Genomic DNA, 20997 nt, shown 5'->3' on the forward strand with positions numbered 1-20997 from the left:
AAACAATAACTGGATTATTTTTACTTACTGTGAATGTGTATTTCAACATGTATATTTGTAATGCTATTTTATTTCTTTTAGAGATGTTTACATTTTGAATTGTTTATTTCTAGTCTTTTAATTTCTCTAATGTACAATGCCTTGTCTTTTTATGCTGCTGCAACGCAAATAAGTACATCTTATTATCTTATAACTATGTTTATGTCTTTTGTAATAATTGTTCTGACATTGATTGGACCACCTTTATGTTATGGTGTCAATAGTGTGGTTAAACTAAGTACATCACATACAGCCTAAATAACTAACTTACATCAAAAACCAAAATAATTCTCAGAAAGAAAAGTGCATTCTAAGTGGAAGGAAACAATAACGGGATCATATTTCCCCCTGGAATCACTGACTCAAGTAGATATATTGTATTGCCACATTAATGTATTCAAGTCAAGGTCAAGGGATTGTCTAGAAAAGTAAAAAAAAGCAACTTAGGACATAATTGAAGCAATTTGGATTGACCTCATTCAACATTATTAGACCAATTGTAAAAATAGAGTAAAAAAACAGTGTATATTTTATTTAAACCAAATAATGGCTGTTTATATAAATGACAAATCAGTTTGACATTCCAGTTCTTAAGTCAGAAACACATTAATTCATAAGTGTATGAATACAAAACACACTCATATTAAAGTGCAGCTCTCGTAAAAGTAATCACACCAAGTAGCTTACAAAGAGGAAATATAATACAATCCAGCACCGTTTTTCAAAGTCTTGAGACTTTAGAGAAAAGCTCTACAAGTAGTAAACAAAATATAATAGAAAAATAGACCTGAACATGAGCTGCCAACAGTGCAGCGAGAGTTAAAGTGGCAAACATGCAGAGTTTGTGCGAGCAGTAGTAAATGGTAAACAACTGTTTTCCGAAGGTCCCAAAGGAAGGCTGCCTCTTTAAGAATCCTCGACTGAGAAATGTCTGGAAAACACACGATAATTAAAAACAGTCTCACACAAAAGCTGTGTGGGAGCAATGCTGTAATGTAACTAAATGCAGAAAGAGAACTCTAACTATACTTTAAAACAAAGAATAAACTCTATTGTTTTTCCTAAATGTACAGTGCTTCTGTCCACAGCTGTGTGTGTGTGTGTGTGTGTGTGTGTGTGTGTGTGTGTGTGTGTTTTGTTTGTCAGTTTATTTAGAGGTGGAGTCCTTTAGATACGCTATAATATCCACTCTTTCGCTTTTCTTTCTGATCCCACTGAAGAGCATCTTGGTACCAGGAATGTACTTCTTAGGGTTTTGAAGGTAGACTGCCAGGGTTTCCTCATCCCATATGATGCCTACAAAACCAACACACACATTTAACAACATGTTTGGCATAAGTATGAAAAATCTGCCTTCTCACACATCTGATAACGGTCTTTAGGTTTTATGACCTAGTGTTAGAGCAGTTTTTAGAGCGAGAGTCTGCCTGTTCAGACTTGCTGCTCTTATCGTCAGGTAGAGAAAGGACCAAGCTGCTTCTCAGCTAGAGCTGTAACGATTAGTTGATTGACAGGAAAACACTTGCAAACTATTTCGCTAATCCATTTATTGTTCAAATATACTTTAATCATATGATTACACGTAATATTCGTTGGGGTTTTATACTGACAAAATTTAAAGACATTCACAATTGTCTTACATTTTATAGGTTAATCAAATAATCTAGAAAAAACGTTTGATATTGAATATTTGACAACGAAGATAATTGTTTGTTCAGCTCTGTAGAATAACTTTGTGAGATCATTTCTACACATATAAAACATGCAGATGCATATTGATATGTTGTATTCATGGGACAAAGGAGAGACAGCATTTGATACCATGTTTAAACCAAATTATAATTCTGAGTTAAAGTAACACGATCAGATGATTACACTATGATCGCTGATGTAAGACTTATGAAGGCTTGTCAAAAGGGCTAGACAGCTAACTTGTGGAATCTGGGCCAATGAATGAACTTGAAGGGCCCTCAGTTAGGTGCATGGGTTTTTGACAATTATAGGAAGTTGTACTGTCCATGCAACTTTATATAGATACAATATAAAGTTTCATTGCAGAAGGAACAATTAATCCACTAATAGAGGACAGCAAGCACAACTGTTTCTCAGGAACGATATGCTGCCATGCACTGGATGAGTTAAAGCATTAAAGAAATCATCAGAAACTGTGCTAAATAGTACAGTTGCTTACTCTGTCTTTCCTTTAAACACTTTTAGAGAACAGTTTGGTTTGGTAAGGCAAGTTTATTTATATAGCACTTTTCAACACAAGGCAATTCAAAGTGCTTTACAAAAAATGAAAGACATTAAGAAAATGGCAGGTTACCATGGTGGTTTTAACATCATGACATAGACCTGGTTAAATAAAACCTTATTGAAGTGCAAAACAACCCTTTTGTTAGAATGTATGTATTCACTGGTAAACATGTTTAATGTAATATTTTATGGTTTAAGATTAACAACCATACATCCTAAAATGTAGCCTACTTTTGTCAAAGATATACAAACAAGTAAAGATTGGATTAAAATGTTTGGGTAAACTTTATAGTACAAATGTGGGGTGGTTAGAAACGTTGCTTAATGCTTGCTATACTGGGGTGCATTGTTATATAGATAATTCCTCTTTGGCTGGTTGGAGTTTGGTTGTATGTATGGGCTTTTTTTATCCTTACCTTTGTCGATGTTGGCCTGTGTGTACTTGAAGCCAGATGCCTGTCCTGTCTTCCTCCCAAACAGACCCCACAGGTTGGGTCCCACCTTGTGACGCCCCCCCTCTGTCACTGTGTGACACTGGGAGCATTTCTGAACAAACACCTTCTTCCCTTTGTTGATGTCCCCCATGACCAGGAGCTGGGAGGAGAGGAAATGGTGGCAAACAATGAGAGTTACAGTCAGGAGCACTGAGGGTAAAATACTAGTGATTCAAAATGTGAGAGTGGAATTAATATGGAGTCCGAAATTATTTATGACACAATGTTGCCTGGGGCATATTGGTAGTTTAATAACCCTCACACACGGGTTGTTTTAGAAATCCGTCGAAAAAGACAGACCTATGCTGTAGAAAGTAGGTCAAGCTAAAACTGCTTGTTAGCCTGAATGAAAAAGATCGCAAATATATATCTTTTTTTTCATTTTAACTATTGAAATCATGAAACTGCGTAGTAAAACGCGACTACAACATAATTCAGCACAGACATTTTGTTTTTACCGGAGGAAGACGTGAAAATACAACAAACAAGACAACGTAACAAAAAGTTAGAGATGTTACCGTAGTCTACCAAATAGAACTGTGTGTAGTTCAAGGATCTCCAGGTAAAAGTGTCCTCCCCTTTCCAAATAATGTGATTGTTGTTGTTGTTCGCTAAAGTTTCTTGCTGTTTTCCCTTTTAAACTACTCGAACAAGTACACGACCGGATCTGCTCCCAAATGTAGGAAGGAAGGGGTTGGGTCGGGTTGAATAGATACAACGTTATGATAAACTCGTTGCGCAACTCATTGAAGAGGTAGCTTCAGAATGGCGGTCACACCCATCTAAAGGCAGGTGAGGTGTGTCGTTTGCAATGTATGGGAACACATACCTGTTGTGAAAAAAGGCGTTATTGATATCAATGTAAATTAGAGTGCACATTTACTTTTAAGTGAATTACAGAGATTATGAGGTAGGCCTACGTGATCATTTGATTTAGGACTTTACTGTGGTTTAAACCACAATAATGCACCAAAAAGTAAACCAGTAGAACTAAACCGGGGTGAAGTAAGTTTCATGTTGGAGATTTGATCAAAATGTCTTCTCGTCACCTGCCATGCTAAATTGCCCATATTAGATAATTGACGTGTCATGATTTGATTTTACAAAGATATCTTTTTTTAGAGATAATTTTTTTGGTGACAATTCTGCAGTTTTTTTATTGAAAAGTCATGATTTATTTTCAAAACGTTCACGTCACGTTACCTTGTGATTCAAATCAATGCAGAACTGTATTACTGCACTTGACAATTAGAAGAAACCTATTTTTCATGTAATGGATTTTAGTAAATGTTTTACTTTACATGGATACTGTTATGAAATTCAACAGTTTCTTTGTTGAAAAGTCTCAATACTTAATGAAATGTCATATATTTCATGTGACCCATTGACTCAAAATATATGCAGCATTGTATAACACTCATGGACAAGTACATACCTATTTTTTCTAATAGAATGTAGTACTTTTTATGTTTTATACAAATATTGTTGTCAATATTCAACAGTTTCCATTTGGATGTCAAAGGACAATGACTGTTACAAAATACAAAAATGTCATATTCATATATATCTCCAAGCAGTACAAAGTATAATAGTGACTCACATACCGTATAACAAACCTATTGTATAAGAGCACGGCTTATTGAACATGTTCCTTCACAATGAACATGGGCGCTGATTTAATGCATTTTTCACATTCATATTTTGACATATCACAGTAATGGATTAGCAACAACGTAATTTTCCTGCTGAAATTAGTCTCACTATCTGCTGTTATGCGTATAGAGTAGACATATTCTCGATAATGATGCCTTTTCCATTCAGGTGTCTTATAGGCGCAGCCATATTAATGAGCCAGAATAATTACCAGGGTGTTAGAAATGACACACCGAAGAAGAATGCAGCCATTGACAATGTCAATATACACTGGTGCTCTTCCTATCCTGACACGTGTCTGCTGTGAGGAAGATTTACATTCAGATCCAGTTATTTTGTCAAAGAAAGAGCAGGGACTCAGAAAGAGGTGATGTTTGGAGGCTGACAGGAACATGGCATAAAGATAAGGGACTGAAAGGGGGTGTCATCTGGGAACTGGCCCCTTTATTGACTTCTCTCTAAAGGAGAAAGATAAACATAAAAGGCTATATTTTCCAAATCCTACCATTTGGTCCTTTGAAGAGCTGTTGTTGTTGTTTGTTGGTTTGTTTGTAACCCCTTGAGTCAATATAATTCTCTGTCGAGACACTAAACTAATGTGTGTCTCCCTCTAGTGGCCAGTCACTGATCACACACACACACACACACACACACACACACACACACACACACACACACACACACACACACACACACACACACACACACACACACACACACACACACACACACACACACACACACACACACACACACACACACACACACACACACACACACACACACACACACACACACACACACACACACACACACACTGTTTTGAAGGTGATCTTCAGAAGGCTTCAAACTTTAAAGTCCCGCCTGAAGACCCATCTATTTTCCCTCGCTTTCTAGTCAGTTTGAGCTATCGATTTTTATGCTTTTATTGTCTGTCCATAGCCTTTATGTGCCTTTTATCTATTCTTATGTATGCCTTTTATCTATTCTTGTAATATTATATTTTATCATAATGTTATGTTTGCTGTGAAGCACTTCGGTAAACCCTCTGTGTGTGATATAAATAAAGTGGATTGGATTGTTATGATCATATCATTTAAAAGCCACTTCAAATACGTCTGCAGCCTGCTTGATTACAAATATTGAAACACATTTTAATGAATATAACATCATTTAAAAAATAAATCCTCTATGTTTTAGATCTTTTGAAAGAAATTAAAATAATGTTTGTTTTGATTTCCATTAGAAGCATCCCCCCATCAATCTGATTTCCCAAATAATTATAAACCCAATAAAACCCAAACCACTTGCTTGAAACTTTTATTATGATGTCACAGTAATATACCTTTAGAATGAGTCGTAGATTGGAATATTTCAACATGCTTATCTATTCTTTAACATTTGATATTTATCATCCTGACTGTACAAAAAAACACTAGTGATAATTACAAGTTATATAGACCCTGGTGCTGGCTTGTCAAAACTCCTTTCACCCCTTTAAAGGTCTTTCCTTGCATTTCCAACTCTTCTGAGCTGGTTGTAAAGTCAAACACGTCAGCCCTGTGGGAAGAGAACACAACATTGTTAGCAAACAAAAGTCACAGTCATGGTACATTTATTTGGAAATAAAGGGGTTAAAAGTTGCACCCACCATTGCAAGCCAGCGTTTAATATCTGTGCTTTGGTCATTGTCCTCAGAAGGCTCCAGAAGGGACTGCCTCTCCCAAACCTCTGGGGCAGCTGTGCTTCTCGGTCCTCACGGCACTCGGCACACAGGTCCCAGGTGCGCCCAAACCTCTGGGGCAGGTTGGTAATTTCATCACCAGGCAAATTCTCCCTGCCGAAACGCATGGGCATGTTGGCGTGCAGGTGGAAAGGTATGGCCATGGGGGGGTGGAGCTTGATGATGGTCGGGAGGCTGATTCTGCTGGTGGTCGGGTTCACGTGCACTTTGTAGCTCTCCAGATCCAAACTTTTGCGAATGTCACTTTTTGTCTGGAAACAAAAACATGTGGAAGTCAAAATCAGTCTGATTTAAAGGTCCCATGTCATGGCCATTTCTACTGATCATAATTCCATTGTGGAGGTCTACTAAAATAGATTTATATTGTGCAATTTTCCAAACTCACATTGGTTTCTCATACAGCATCTCTGTATAGTATGTGTATTCACTCTCTGTCCTAAACGGCTTGTTGGAGCTCCTGCCCCCCCCCCCCCCCCCTTCCCTATGAGCCCAGTGGCCATCTGCGAGACAGCGAGACACAGCGAAACCCAGCCCGAACACACACACCCACAGCCTGGCTGGGAGTTTGTGTGTGTGCTCACAGCCTCGCCGCGTCCCGCCGTCTCAGGGAGGAGAAATCGGCAGAGCTGCAGCTGAGAAAAGATTGTGTGTGTGTGTGAGGAAGTAACGTAACGGCTCCGCGGACGTAACGTAACGGCTCCACGGATTGGTCCATTTGGCCCAATGGGTCCATTTGGGTATCTGACTCTGCAGACCGTTTACATGCATACAAAGCTACATAACACACAAGGGGACGGGTAATAACCGGAAAAGCATGACATGGGACCTTTAAAGAATATTTTCATGAATGTTGTCGATTACTAGCTCATTAGTCAACTAGTTTCATGATAATTTCATATTTTTCTTTCAAGTTTTAAACAAATATGACACATTGCTGGTTCCATCTTCTCATATGATGAGGATTTGTTGCTTTTTTGTCATATAAATAATGATCACGGCAATATCTTAGGTGTTTAGACAGTTGGTTGGAGACATACATATTTTAAATAAGTCATCTTAGGTTCATCTTTGACATAAGACAACAGTATAATTTATTACCACAATTATTTGTTTCAGAATTAGTTTTGACCACTCATATTTTCTCTAGGTTGGATCACATAATTTCCCATTATTATTTCATACACAGTATAATCAAAAGCAACACCATCATGTACGTGAACATGAGTGGTCCATTTACACATTTTCTTGTAAAAGATATGTGACATTGCTTTAAATAGTTGGAATCAATTGTAATTTTGCGATCTTGAAAGTTGTAGTACAGAATACTAGGAAAGTGGAGCTGTCCAAAACACATAAATACTCAATTTATAATCATATATGACAAATGAAAGTAGGAAATCCTTACATTTGATAAGCTTCAATAACATATAATATGTGGCATATTTGTTTGAAAAATGTGCCAATTGAAAATGAATGAATCTATGTACATTTGATCTGTAAAGGAAAACTTAAAAGGACTAATTGAATAAGCATCATTGGATAGTCCTTACCTGTTGCTGTTTCCTCACACTGTGTCTTCCATAGTCGCTGCTCAGCAAAGTCTTATCCCTGTTGATGAATGCCCCGTGTACCTGCAAGTCAGACGCCCCGAGCATCAGGAGCAGCACCACAGTCAGCATCTTAACAGCAGGAGACATGTTGTCCGGGGACCCCTCTGACCACAGTTATTAAAGTCCCCTGAAACGTACGTCACCTGTCGCATGTTGTAGAGACACACACACACACACACACACACACACACACACACACACACACACACACACACACACACACACACACACACACACACACACACACACACACACACACACACACACACACACACACACACACACACACACACACACACACACACACACACACACACACACACACACACACACACACACACACACACACACGCGCACACACGCACGCGCACACACGCACGCACACACACTAATACCTTCAGCTTCATTTAAACTGAGGAAATTCCTGCTTTAATAATCTTCCAGCTCTGAAGAATAGAAGAATAGATTTGGAAAGGGATTTATGTCCTCATTAGGCTGCTGAATGAACCTGTTGGCAGAGGGGAAGGAAACTATACATGGGCATCTTATGGAAATGGCCAATTCACATTCAATACACGTGATACAGGGTGTGTTGTTCGATATAAAGGCTCTATTTCCCCCTTTACTAAAGCTCTGCTCATTATGTGGCAACGTCAATTAGAGACTAAGCAAGCTGCTTTGAAGGAGACAGGTTCACAAGTAGATGTGTTCGAGTTTTCTTTTATGTTTGGAGAAATTTGAGTTCTCTGTTTTTGATTCATTCAGTTATTTCCTCTTGTTTGCCTCAAACAATTGCAATTAGAATATAACAATTGTAATCTAACATTTCCTTTAACCCTTTTTTTGCCCATAATTTAATTTGAAAGATTTGGATACTAACAGCTTATCCTTATCATTGAAGTTATTACTAAGTTAATGAAGAGCTGCACACAAACTGTAATTTGTAATTAATACAGTGGAAATAAGAGTAAAGGTTGAAGACTCTTTACAATGCTCTGGCCAGTACGCCAGTATTATAGAGTCCAGTGTTTTCCCATAATGACCCATAAGATATAATAATACTTTTATGACAAAGCTGGTGATATTTCCGGTATTTTCGACACACAGAAGAGCAAAAATAAATACATAAATAAATAAAATGATAAAGAAGCCCATCCCTCAATAATATACCAGCCTGTGTCCCTCAGCCCAGAGCACACTTGCCACTACTGAAGACATACATCTTTCAAAACTCTTAAAGGTAGGGTAGGTAAGAATGGAGAAACCAGCTTGAGTGCGCTAGAATTTGAAAGTACACAACCGAAAAAAATCTGCCCCTTCCTTCAGACTTCCTCACAGAGCCCCTCCTCCAACACACACGAACGCGCACATGACCAATGAGGGCACGAGATAAGTTTGTGCACAGATGGAAGGCTGACAGGCAGGTAGGCCATCCAGTTATTTTAGCCGGGCCGGCTCAGATGATTGGTTGTGCTTTTTACAGCGCCACGGCTTCCACAGATGACATTTTCTTATGTATTTATTGTCAAAGCATTTCATTTATTCATTGCTATCGGATGTTAAGAGCATTCCATGGAATATAACAAGATTTTTTTACGGTTGTGTATTTTCAAATTCTAGCGCACTCCAGCTGGTTTCTCCAAAATGACCTACCCCACCTTTAACCATTTTTACTATTAATAATACATATTGGTGATTCGCTTCAAAGCTGTGCACATGGGGGTCGAAAGTATAGAGAGATAGACTCAATGTACGATTGTAGGATTTGTAGTCAATATCAAAAATATACAATATCACCAGCTTTCTTCTTCAAATAAATGAGGCCTTATACGTCATACTGGATAAACACTAGAAAATACCCAAAATGCATGTGTGTCACATTACACATTGTTCACAAAATGCAGCTTAAGCCTCTATGGAAACGTAAGTATCTAGCAACCGTTGGACAACAGCTTTCGGCAACAGGCGTGGGGTCGACGTCACTCACCATTCCTGTTCCTGAATGTGACAATAAGTGTATTAAGATGCAACCGATGACTCACCGGAGCTGTTTGCATCCTTGGCAGACAGAATGTGAGGAATGCTTGGTGTGAAACAGGTTGATAATGACAGCGCACAGGGAACTTTCATTTGATCCATGCGTCATGACCCTGACATTGTTTCCATTTGCCTTGTTGCCATATCCTGTCTCACCTTTAGCTCAGCGGGCCAGTGGAAGAGTATCCCAGTCATCTGGTTTCAGTGATTCAGTATCATCCTTAAGATGTTTTTTTATGGCTATGGTTTCAGTCTATCTTTCCGTATTATCATTTACCTCCCACCTCTCCCCAGCCTCTCTCTTTGTGCTCTCCCTCCCTGACCCCCGGCCCCAGCTTGCAGACTATGGGGTTCTGGATTTACGATCCTGTCTCTGACACTTATCCAGAGTCTTATCCGCAGAAGGCTTCCCTATACCGCGAGCTCTCCCTTTGTTCTTTCACAGAGCACTCCCTCAAAGACCTTGTTCTCGGACACTGTAATTCTCTCTTCTTAATGTTTTTAATGTGCATCCCTCACCACCCCGGCGGCCTTTTCATCTTTCCATTTTCATCCTTTTGGGCCTCCTCTCCCTCCCCTCCTCTTTGCTTCTATGCTGTCCACTTGCTTGAAAACAGACGCCGCTTCTTTGAAATAAATACTGCCCTGCAGGTTTGATTTAAAACGCCTTGAACCTCCCACTTATAACATGCGTTTGACTCATTGTGCACCCGTGGTTGAGGTGGCGTACGGTTTCCTGAAATGTCTAAAACAATAATGAATTATTTTGTTAACTTCAGGAAAGCTAATCAGGCATACAGATGAAAACTATAGGGAAAAGGTACAAATAGGTAGATCCAAAGAAGAAGCAGAAGCAGGAAGTAGAATGCACCAATGTTGATCCCCACCTCTCTCTCTCTCTGTCTGACTGGGATCTGGCAGCCTTCCCAGAATTCCTCTCTAGGACCAGGACACCCTCGGATTCCTGGGATGATTTGTGGGAATGTGCTGTTATCCCCCTGCTGAGCTGATTTATGTTCGGTTTTATCTTCCCCCTCACTTAGACATCAGCCGGGTCATCATCACAACGCTTTACATGGCCGTACACTCAGCGAGGAGACACATTCATCAAGCTCTAGTGACGGGTTATAGTTTTATCAATGATCAAATCAATTTCTGCGGAATCACAGCATTATGATGTATGGGAAGACACACTGACGCCAGGCAGACAGACACACACACTCGCACATGTGGTCGGCTGTGTTGCGTTGTTGTGATTGTAGGGAGAGGTGATGGATTCGTGTCTCTCACATCCAATACTAGGAGTGACAGAAGGAAAACGTTGGGCCTATTGGAGGTTAGGAGAAAGACAGGAAGTGTTACTGTATGTTTCTGTCCTCACAAAGACAGAACGTTTTATGTTAAAGCATTTAACCTGCTGCACATGCAGAGGTCCAGGCGTTTTGGGGTCCGTAAGCAGAATTTGAACCCCTCCACCCCATTGAAAGCATCTTAGGAAAAGACAATAAATTATACTGATTAGTTTCCTTTTTACGACAGGTAGTAAAACTCCACAAAAACCCAGATAAGACAGAATATTCCTTAAAGGACAATGTTTTATATTTGTGTTTCTGTCACCAAGTCTCAAAAAAAGGACCAAAGACGAGAATATTTGTGTCTGTCTCTCTTAGTGTCTAACTGATTGGTTACTACTGAAGGCATACATCTTGTAAAATAGGTCATAAATAAAAGCAAAAGGCCAAAAAATGTAATATATGTGGACAACGTCTTGTGAAACATGTGAACTGGTGCAATGATGTGTCTTATTGAAGTGTTTCTATTTACTATTAGGACAACAATGCGGAGGTACCGTGTGAGACTTACACAGACCATTCTTGTAAATAAGATTGATGTTTTGGGTGTTTTCTTAGGATCTCTTGACATTAATATGACGACATAAAATATCACAAGACCTTTAAAGAACCAACATTAACACAGGCTTCCAATAATGTGAATATCTTTATGAGTTTGAATTCCTGCAAGTTAATAATCCCTTGAGTGGTTTGAGTATAAGCCTGAATAACAAAAGGAAATAAATAACTTTTTTTTAGCCTGACACCAGCAGTTTCTAACTTGCTGATTCGTGGCCCTCCGAAGCACCTGAGCAGCTGCTCTGTTCACCTCTGCTTTTGTAAAGCTCTGCATGCAGACACAGAGAAATGCACATATTTCTTCATTTTAGTCAGTTTATCGATCTGCAAAACATATGTATCTGTCGTGCTCAGGTTTTGAGGGTAATTCACTGTTGGCGTCTTGTTTCAAAATGTTTAATTACATTAGCACATGGGCATGTTTGCAGGTCAAGAGGTATACAAGTGTTATTATATACTGTACCCGATGATGAGCCTATTTGGACTTGAAGAATACTAATACTTCTATTTAATTTAATAAAGAAATGGAACCTTAAATGGAACAGTCTTGCATGTTCTCAAAAAGAGTGAAATCTTTCCTAGGCTCTGATTCACACACCTTTTAAATTAGTGCAAGCTTTGTTCAATATTAAACACCAAAGAATCAATTTGTTTAGATGTTTTTTTTTTGTCCATAGTTAATGTAACATCACATTTGAGTTTTTTTTGATATTTGTCACATTTATGGACCACTAGATGGTACTCTAGGTTTGGATGATCAAATCTATACTTTAAATTTCTAAGAGTCTCTAATCGGTTTTACATCCAAAAATATATTGTTTCTGTTGAGCTTTTACTTAAATGTCAGATCAGTTGTAAGCCTTTTGTTGAGGAAATGAAACTAGTGTTGATTTTAGTGCAGAAGATTGTTTTGAACAGTTTTAAACAGCATTGGACACATTGTAAAACATGTCGTCCACCCGGGGGCGCCTGAACACCCTTCTTCTGTGTTTGTCGAGGAGGAGGAGCAACATTAGGGGTGGAGAGTCAGAGGAGGAGGCTGTCCTCAGAGAAAGAGGAGTGTCTCCAAAAAGGGGAGGTGTTGTCACGGTGACAAGGGGAGGCGCTGAAAACACTGACCAATCAGAGGCGTGTAGAAATCCACCAATCGGAGAAGGAGAGGAAAGCAGGAAACTGAGCAAATGACCCTTGATGAGAGAGTGGGAGGATGGGAAAGATGAGGGGCCCTCGGATAGGGGTGTGTGTGCGAGTGTGTGTGAGTGAGAGTGTAGAATTGATGGAAAAATCTGCTATTATTTCTTATACGTTTATTTTATGGTATTTTCCTTTTTCACAATCATAAATACTTAAGGTTCGTTCAAGTGTAGAGAGATAAATAATGAGTGGACAGTGGAGATGAGTGATTGAGCCGCAGCAATAAAATACAGCGCAACTGCTGTGATGATAGAAATAGAGATGTATAACGTGGGGGGGGGGAAGGACATTTGTAAAAAAGAATGGAAGAGAATTTGATATATTTACATCGGAAAGCAGAGAACAAACTGGTAGATAAAATGAAAAATTCCTGATGGCAAAATAGTCCCCGCCATGTTGTTGTTTTCCTTTCTCCTTCTGTATTTCAATGTTTACGCAGTCGTTTATCTGTTGAGTGAGTTTCATGATCCCTGGGCCTTGTAAACCTTTTAAAACCCGGGTCCTTAAATCCTAAAGACACTGGTGTCAACGAGAAAATAAGTATTTATTACTTATTCCTAAATTATAGGCTTTTTTTTTTACACATAATACTAATGCAGTTTCAGTGATGGGAAGATACATTGAGTGGGAAAATAACAAAATGAAAAAGAAGTTGTAGGAAAAGGAAGAAGATGAAAATGCTTCCCTCAGTGTTTCTCCTGACCTCTGGGTCTTCTCTCTGCTCCCAGTTGGATGTTCAGTTCGGCTGCTGTTCAGCGGGTCAGAGGAGGTCAAAGGTCATTCCAGACACCCACGCTGACCTCTCGTCACCGTGCAGCTGAACCCTGCACAGCAGAACCCTGCACAGCACATGAAGCAAAGCGTCGAGGGAGAGGGGAACACTGAATGTTTTAACACAAAAAATCGTATTTGTTTCAAGCCAGTTGTAATTTGCCACTCGGAAAGACAGACTGACGTGAAAACAAAAAATCCAAGGAATCAAAAAGAGTTGTGTTCACTCTAATCTCAGTGATGGAGATGGGACGGCTCAACATTATCGCTAATTGAATACACGAGACTTTCATACACGAGACTTTCATACGCAGAGTCAGAGACAGGAAGCATGCGTGGCCTTGATTCATTTACTGCTCACTTTGTGTTGCGTGCTAAAGCGGGCGGGGGGCGGGGGGACTTAGGCAAAACATGAGAGGAAAAATACCAGACCTTTTGATTTAAAATGAGAATTTCTTTTCTTAATCATAGCTATTTGGAACATTTCTCAATGTGTCTTTGTGCTGTGTTTGCCTGGAAGCACTGAGTTTGGCAGGCCGAAAAATAAGGAGCCTTCGTGCAATGAAGACTTTTAATGCCAAATAAGAGTCTCTGATTAAGATTTGGAACTGTAGAATAATGTTGTTGTTATAAAAATGCAATGTATGGTAGTTTGTAAAATGAAACTTTATTTACATAGCATTGTTCATACATAAAAGGTCATGTAAAGTGCTTTACAACCCTGAACAATCTATAAACAACACTTTTAACTTCATGATTAATATCACTGGTACCAAAAGAAGTCATGAACACGGGACTGAATACATTAATGAAATTAAAATAATTGAATTGAAATTATTTGGAAATTGTAAAACCATCTTGCACAATTCACCTAATTTAGACATAATGAGCCTGGGTTTGTTTACTAAATAAGATTAAGTAAGACTTTAAGTTATCCCTAATATGTGTCTAGTTTGCACGACGCTATACACGAGTGTTACCATGTGGACTTACACATTGTTGTGGGAATATCACACAAAACCCTTAATTAAATCACGAAATAACAGCCCTCTAAAAGTCCTCCATTCAAACAAAAGGCCTCAGCAGAAGTATTGAAGTGTGCACTTAGCAGTATTCACTTACAGTACCAACTCTCATGTTTCACTTCCAGGAAGCTTTCAACCTCTGATGCGTTAAGCTTCATAAATGAAGAGCATACAGTAGTTATGCTATATTAAGTGTGCTGTTATTCTGCTGCGTTAGTGAATGTACTTATATATGTACACGGTATATATGGGGCTTTGTTGTTTGTGCATTCATAAACAAATAAAAGCTTTGGTAATTAAAATAGCTTCATTTAAAATACATTCAATCTTATCTGTAATAATGGTTTAGATACCTTCAAATCATAAATCCGGCCCAGAGGCTTTAATACAAATATCTCAAGAGAGCTCATCAGGTTGATTACAGAGGATACCCTCTCTTTTAAAAACGTAGGCCCTCAAATATGTATATAAAAGTTAATTGAATATACTATTAACTATTTCTTGTTACAACACCATTATCAGAAAACGATTTATCTCAGCTGTAATAAATGACTTGACAATATTTCCAATTTGTTAAACTTTGTAGATTTTCCTTTTACCCTTGATTCAATAGGAAACATATTGATTTGCTTTCTTTATAGTAAATATGCAATAGTTTACATCTAACCATCTATCATTATCTGTTATGTCTACAGAATCATGAGACATCTTTTTCCAATGAATACAATTGCAAAACAATGTGTGTGCGTGTGTGTGTGTGTGTGGTCAGTAATATTTGAATACAATACTGTTATCCTCTGATGGTTTGTGATGGTTCTCCTGTGAAAGCATCCCCACTTTCCCCTCATTTCCCCTCCCCTTCCCACTCTCTCCCCATGCCTTTCCCGGCAGCTAGTACACATGCGTGTGTTGATGTGTGTGTGTGTGTGTGTGTGTGTGTGTGTGTGTGTGTGTGTGTGTGTGTGTGTGTGTGTGTGTGTGTGTGTGTGTGTGTGTGTGTGTGTGTGTGTGTGTGTGTGTGTGTGTGTGTGTGTGTGTGTGTGTGTGTGTGTGTGAGGGAACTTGATGCGGACCATAGCTTTCAGCACAGTATGTAGGATCCCCAGAGTTATGGAAGAAGACAGAATTAAAGAGAGCGAGATATGGGAGAGTCCAATTTGACCTAAGCAGAGCTTTTCGCACGCACGCACAAGCCACACACACACACACACACACACACACACACACACACACACACACACACACACACACACACACACACACACACACACACACACACACACACACACGCGCACACGCACGCACGCACGCACGCACACACACACACAGTGTAGTCTAGCACTGATTGGTGGGGACAGCTGTGGGATAGTGACATCATCTTAAGTTGCCGGTTTGTTTACTTGATCTGAGCTGAGGGGAAGATTGAAACTGAAACACCAGACTGCTCTCTGGACCCACGTCCTCTGCCAGAAACCCCCCTGAGTGTGTGTGTGTGTGTGTGTGTGTGTGTGTGTGTGTGTGTGTGTGTGTGTGTGTGTGTGTGTGTGTGTGTGTGTGTGTGTGTGTGTGTGTGTGTGTGTGTGTGTGTGTGTGTGTGTGTGCTTAAATGCATGCAGTGGTGTGTGTGAAGGTTTAAGAGCACCAATAAAACCCCAGCATCGAACCGGTCTCCACTTTCTTCCTCTCCCTCTCTCTCTCTGGTTGTCTCTCTCCCTCCCTGGCTCCCTGCTGATTGATGCGTTGTATATATTCCTCACGGTTAATCGGATCCTTTTCTTCCAGAGGTTTCTGTTTCTGTAAATACAGTCTGCTGAAGCACCAGGCAGCCAGGCAGCCAGGCAGCCAGGCAGCCAGGCAGCCAGGCAGCCAGGCAGCCAGGCTGATTGTCTCTGAGGGGGATTTAGCCACCGCTCTGAAGCCTGGCTCTGTGCTGGGGAGGCCCCAGAGGACAGGAAGGAGCACATGATGCCTCCTGTGACGGGGCTGCCGCACGCTAGCTGTTATTCGTGTGTGTGTGTGTGTGTGTGTGTGTGTGTGTGTGTGTGTGTGTGTGTGTGTGTGTGTGTGTGTGTGTGTGTGTGTGTGTGTGTGTGTGTGTGAAAGGGGTCATCCGAGTTTGGTGTTAGCAAAGTTGTGTGGATTCATTAGACATTTGACTTGATCTGAGCAGTAAATGAGCTGTTACATGGACATGAGCGGGCAGCGAGGTGGTGCACTGATGTGACTTTTTGCGGTTCAGTGAGGATGACACAGGAGGGGGCACACACGCACACACACACATGCACACATGCACACATGCATGTCACACGATATGTGTGGCATCTATGTCTCTCTTTGCTGTCAGATATCCACATAATCAGCTCATCACAGAAATGATCTTCTATTTAAAACAGACAGCCAAACCAGCAAGAATGTGTGTGTGTGTGTGTGTGTGTGTGTGTGTGTGTGTGTGTGTGTGTGTGTGTGTGTGTGAGAACGTGTGGTTTAAGATATTTAGCCTGAGCATGGGAAAAAGCTCAGTTTTAGACTGCAACCACTACCCCAAGTAACAAATTCCAAAAAATCCCTTAAACAAAACAACATGTTTGCACATACTCACACACAGATGGGGGATGCTATTAGTTTCTTCTCATAAATAACATGACGGCATGTTTTAGGTTTGGAGACAGTGAAGAGAAGACCATTATTACCAGTGGAATAATGGAGTCACATCATAATGAGTATAAAACCACCTTTCTGGTTTGCCCAACTTTTATGTTCCTCTCCATTACTGCTGATTATTTGGACACACTCTACTCAAGGTGCACTTAATAGCTTTTTATTGAGCTTTCAACTGCCTCACATGTTCTTAATCAGTAGCACTTTTTGATAAAAAACACTTAAAGTGCTACAGTTGAAATCATAGCTGCCACTGAGCTCACATGTCAACAGATCAATCTCCAGGACAATTGAATAAACTGTGGTTATACGGTTGAAAGCTCCAGACAAACAGGAGGTGTAATATGAGTGAAGATTGTTTTGTCAAACTTTAGTTTAGTTAGCTTTAGGTTGATACTAATATTAATATTTTCAAATATAAAAGAATCTGATAATTATATGACACATTTTGTATTTTAATAATACGTAATATATTTTATTATTTAAGATATTTTATAAGGGACATTTTACAGTTGAAAAAAATTTCACTGGATATGACAACAAATAAAACAAATCTACACTTCATTTTTTATTAAAAAAACAAATAATTAATTTGAATATAATCCTTGCAACCAGGTTCCGACATCTTAAAAAAGCATTGACCAAAGGTAAGGTCTATGCACTTTGAAATGTAAAAACAAAGTCACAAAGAGGACAGAATTATTAAAGAATGCTTTATTATAGGCCACAAATTAGTATAAATTGAGCTCATCTGTCAAAATACAGTTTTATGTTTAGAGTCCTTCTAAAAGTCCATGCCTATAAAGCCCAATTTAAAGGGATCTGAATGGACACATTGAGAAAACAAGAGAGTGGGGGACAAAGAGACAGAGAGCGAGAAGCTAATGAAAGCGAGCAGAGGGCTACCACCCACTGGAGCAGACACATTCACTGTCTCACTATGCAGAAAGTCAGCAGAGACACAAAAGGTATAAATGCCATCTGGGCTAGGAGGCTACGCTACATCCAGGGACAATAGGGGCTCATTCACGCTGCCCTGCCCAACCAGGGCCATCTGCTCCTGGTGAGAGTGAGTGGGAGAGGGGACCCCCTGTACCTCCAGGACCCCCACAGGTCCAATCATGCAGCAGGATGCTAGACTGAAATCAGCATAATATTTGAATCAGGCTATGAAACTATAAATAAAGATGATCTGAATATGTTTTGACACAATAGAGGCGACTGAATGTGCGGCTGTGTGAGATTCCTACACTGGGAATGAGAACATGTGTGGTGTATTTTTTTAGCAACAATGGTGAGAGGAGAGCAACTGTTACACCAGCGGGGGGCCTGGCGGTGAACGGGAGAGTGGTGCATGCAAACATGTATACATACAGCACGCAAAGCACAGATGCACCCAATGTGCTACACAACAGCGGCCATTCATCACGCAGTGGAAACATGAAGGAAAGACACTGAGAGCAAAAGCCTATGACTCTAGTTCTGACTTGTGACTAACTGTACCAAAATGTAATCTTTTAAAAGCTCAAAAGTGTGGTAGATGATTGGAGATACAGATCTGTTTCCAGCTAGTCTATACTTTGGAACGGGGAATATCCATGCCACAAAGGCTTGTCTCACCATAGCATGACAGCGAAGCAGCCAGAAAGAGAGAGCATCTCGAGAATCTATATTTGGGATTTGCAACTGGGTTATTGAACCCACACTGAGGCGCACACACACACACACACACACACACACACACACACACACACACACACACACACACACACACACACACACACACACACACACACACACACACACACACACACACACACACACACACACACACACACACACACACACACACACACACACACACACACACACACACACACACACACACACACAAAGATACGTGTATATATATAGAGGGAGAGTACTTGCCACATGTGCACATTACAAACATGCAATCATGCAACCCATGAACACGTGTACCATCAATCACCGAGCATCAAACTAGGGAATTTCCCTTTTACATTTCATATCTCACACACTTATTAGTCAAAGACCCTCTTTGAGTTTTCATGATCATGAACGCGATACTGAGCTTTAAGCTTGTATTTGAGTCCAAAGCAGGCTGGACATGCCAGTGCTGACTACATAACTCTAAAGTTTGTGTCGTTCATCATTCAGTGATCACTATTATTGGATAACTGTTTAATTCTTAGCAGGTTTTATTTCTGTAACAGTGGCAAAAAGGTTTTTCTTAAACCTGCAGTTACTGCTTTCACGAGACACGGGCCAACATAATGAGATTACTCAACATTTCTAAACTGATATGATGGATTTGTTTGTAAAAAGATGCTTATTTACATCCAGTATCCATATCAATCATTCATTTAGAGCCGTGTTCCTTACACACCGGTGTCCCAATGCCATTTTAACATTATTGTTATGTTAAAATATTGATAATCTTATTCAATATAATTATATTAACAAAGGATAACACAAGGTGAACATGTGCCCCTTATAGTGATGAACCTGATGCTGAAGCAGTTCTTAGCTTTATGGAGCTTTTTAGTGTCTTTTAGCTTCTCGTTTTGGTGGTACATCCCTTAACTTAACATTAAGTGGTTTGTGCCAGCCTTATTGCCATTTCCAGTAGAGGAAGCATCTATTTGAGGAGCATCTCTGTTAACCCCACTGTATGCCTCATCAGCAACCAGAATCAAAGAAAATATAAAGTGAGTGATCAAATCAAATCAAATGTTATTTATATAGCACATTTTTAAACGATTTTTGGTCGAGCAAAAGTGCTGTACATCTAATAAGTGATTGCGTGTAATGAGTGATGGCGGACACCAAAACAGAGCAAACATCTGAGTGATATTGGGCTCCCATCCAACATGAGGCCAGAAGTGAAGTCCCAGTGAATCGTAATGTTGTGCTCGATGTGTAACTATGCTACTCTCTGCCAACACGACATATTTACTTTCTTAAGTGGTGACATGTCAGTGTTGTCTTTACAGCTTGTTGCTCTGACCACAAGTGGTTACAAAAACAATTACAAAAAGGGTGTTACAGAATCTTGTCATTTTAATGTGTATTTGTATGTGCTTTCCAATAAAAGTCAACAGACACACCAATCACGCTCAAGTTAAACATGTACACTAACATCAACAGTTGCCTGCCGTCAACAGCTATTGTTAAACGGTATCGGACGCGATGACAACATGTCAGCATTTGCTCTTTACAGATTCTTCGACGTCAACATCTACAGCTTTACGCTTTTGTGTATCCTCTCTTTTGTGTATGTGTCCTCACCAATGTCACCGTCACTGACTGTTTACACTCTGTGGATTGCGCAGACAGATTGGCAAATGTTTGAGGCTTGGGTTTAAAAGAGATTTTCAGTGAGGGTTATACTACTTAAAATGTGACTGCCTGCAACTGAGCAGCGCTCTGGCTTCATTTGATGAGTGTGCAGTTTAAAGGGAAACACCTAAATTCGCTCGAAGATGCTCCACGTCAGGCCAGTCACTGATGACAGGTCCCGCGTCAGAATTGATGCCCTGTATTAATGACCGGTTTTGTTCTGAAACACACCCAGACACAGAGAGT

General features: G+C 39.9%; 2 protein-coding genes across 2 annotated transcripts; both read right to left on the reverse strand.

Annotated features, from left to right (window-relative positions):
- Positions 1-412: 412 nt before the first annotated feature.
- LOC117455253 (cytochrome c-a) lies at positions 413-3552 on the reverse strand. The gene is made up of 3 exons (XM_034094683.2): positions 3308-3552; positions 2712-2889; positions 413-1335 (listed from the first exon to the last, which is right to left on the reverse strand). Exons 2-3 carry the CDS (start codon positions 2878-2880, stop codon positions 1187-1189), a joined length of 318 nt encoding a protein of 105 aa, XP_033950574.1. The 5' UTR covers positions 2881-2889; positions 3308-3552; the 3' UTR covers positions 413-1186.
- Positions 3553-5887: 2335 nt separating this feature from the next.
- npvf (neuropeptide VF precursor) lies at positions 5888-7883 on the reverse strand. The gene is made up of 3 exons (XM_034094163.1): positions 7737-7883; positions 6094-6437; positions 5888-6002 (listed from the first exon to the last, which is right to left on the reverse strand). The coding sequence occupies exons 1-3, from the start codon at positions 7881-7883 to the stop codon at positions 5888-5890; spliced, it is 606 nt and encodes a 201-aa protein (XP_033950054.1).
- Between the last annotated feature and the right edge of the window lie 13114 nt (positions 7884-20997).

Source organism: Pseudochaenichthys georgianus, chromosome 11 (assembly GCF_902827115.2).
Source record: "Pseudochaenichthys georgianus chromosome 11, fPseGeo1.2, whole genome shotgun sequence".
In the NCBI taxonomy this organism is placed as follows: Eukaryota; Metazoa; Chordata; class Actinopteri; order Perciformes; family Channichthyidae; genus Pseudochaenichthys; species Pseudochaenichthys georgianus.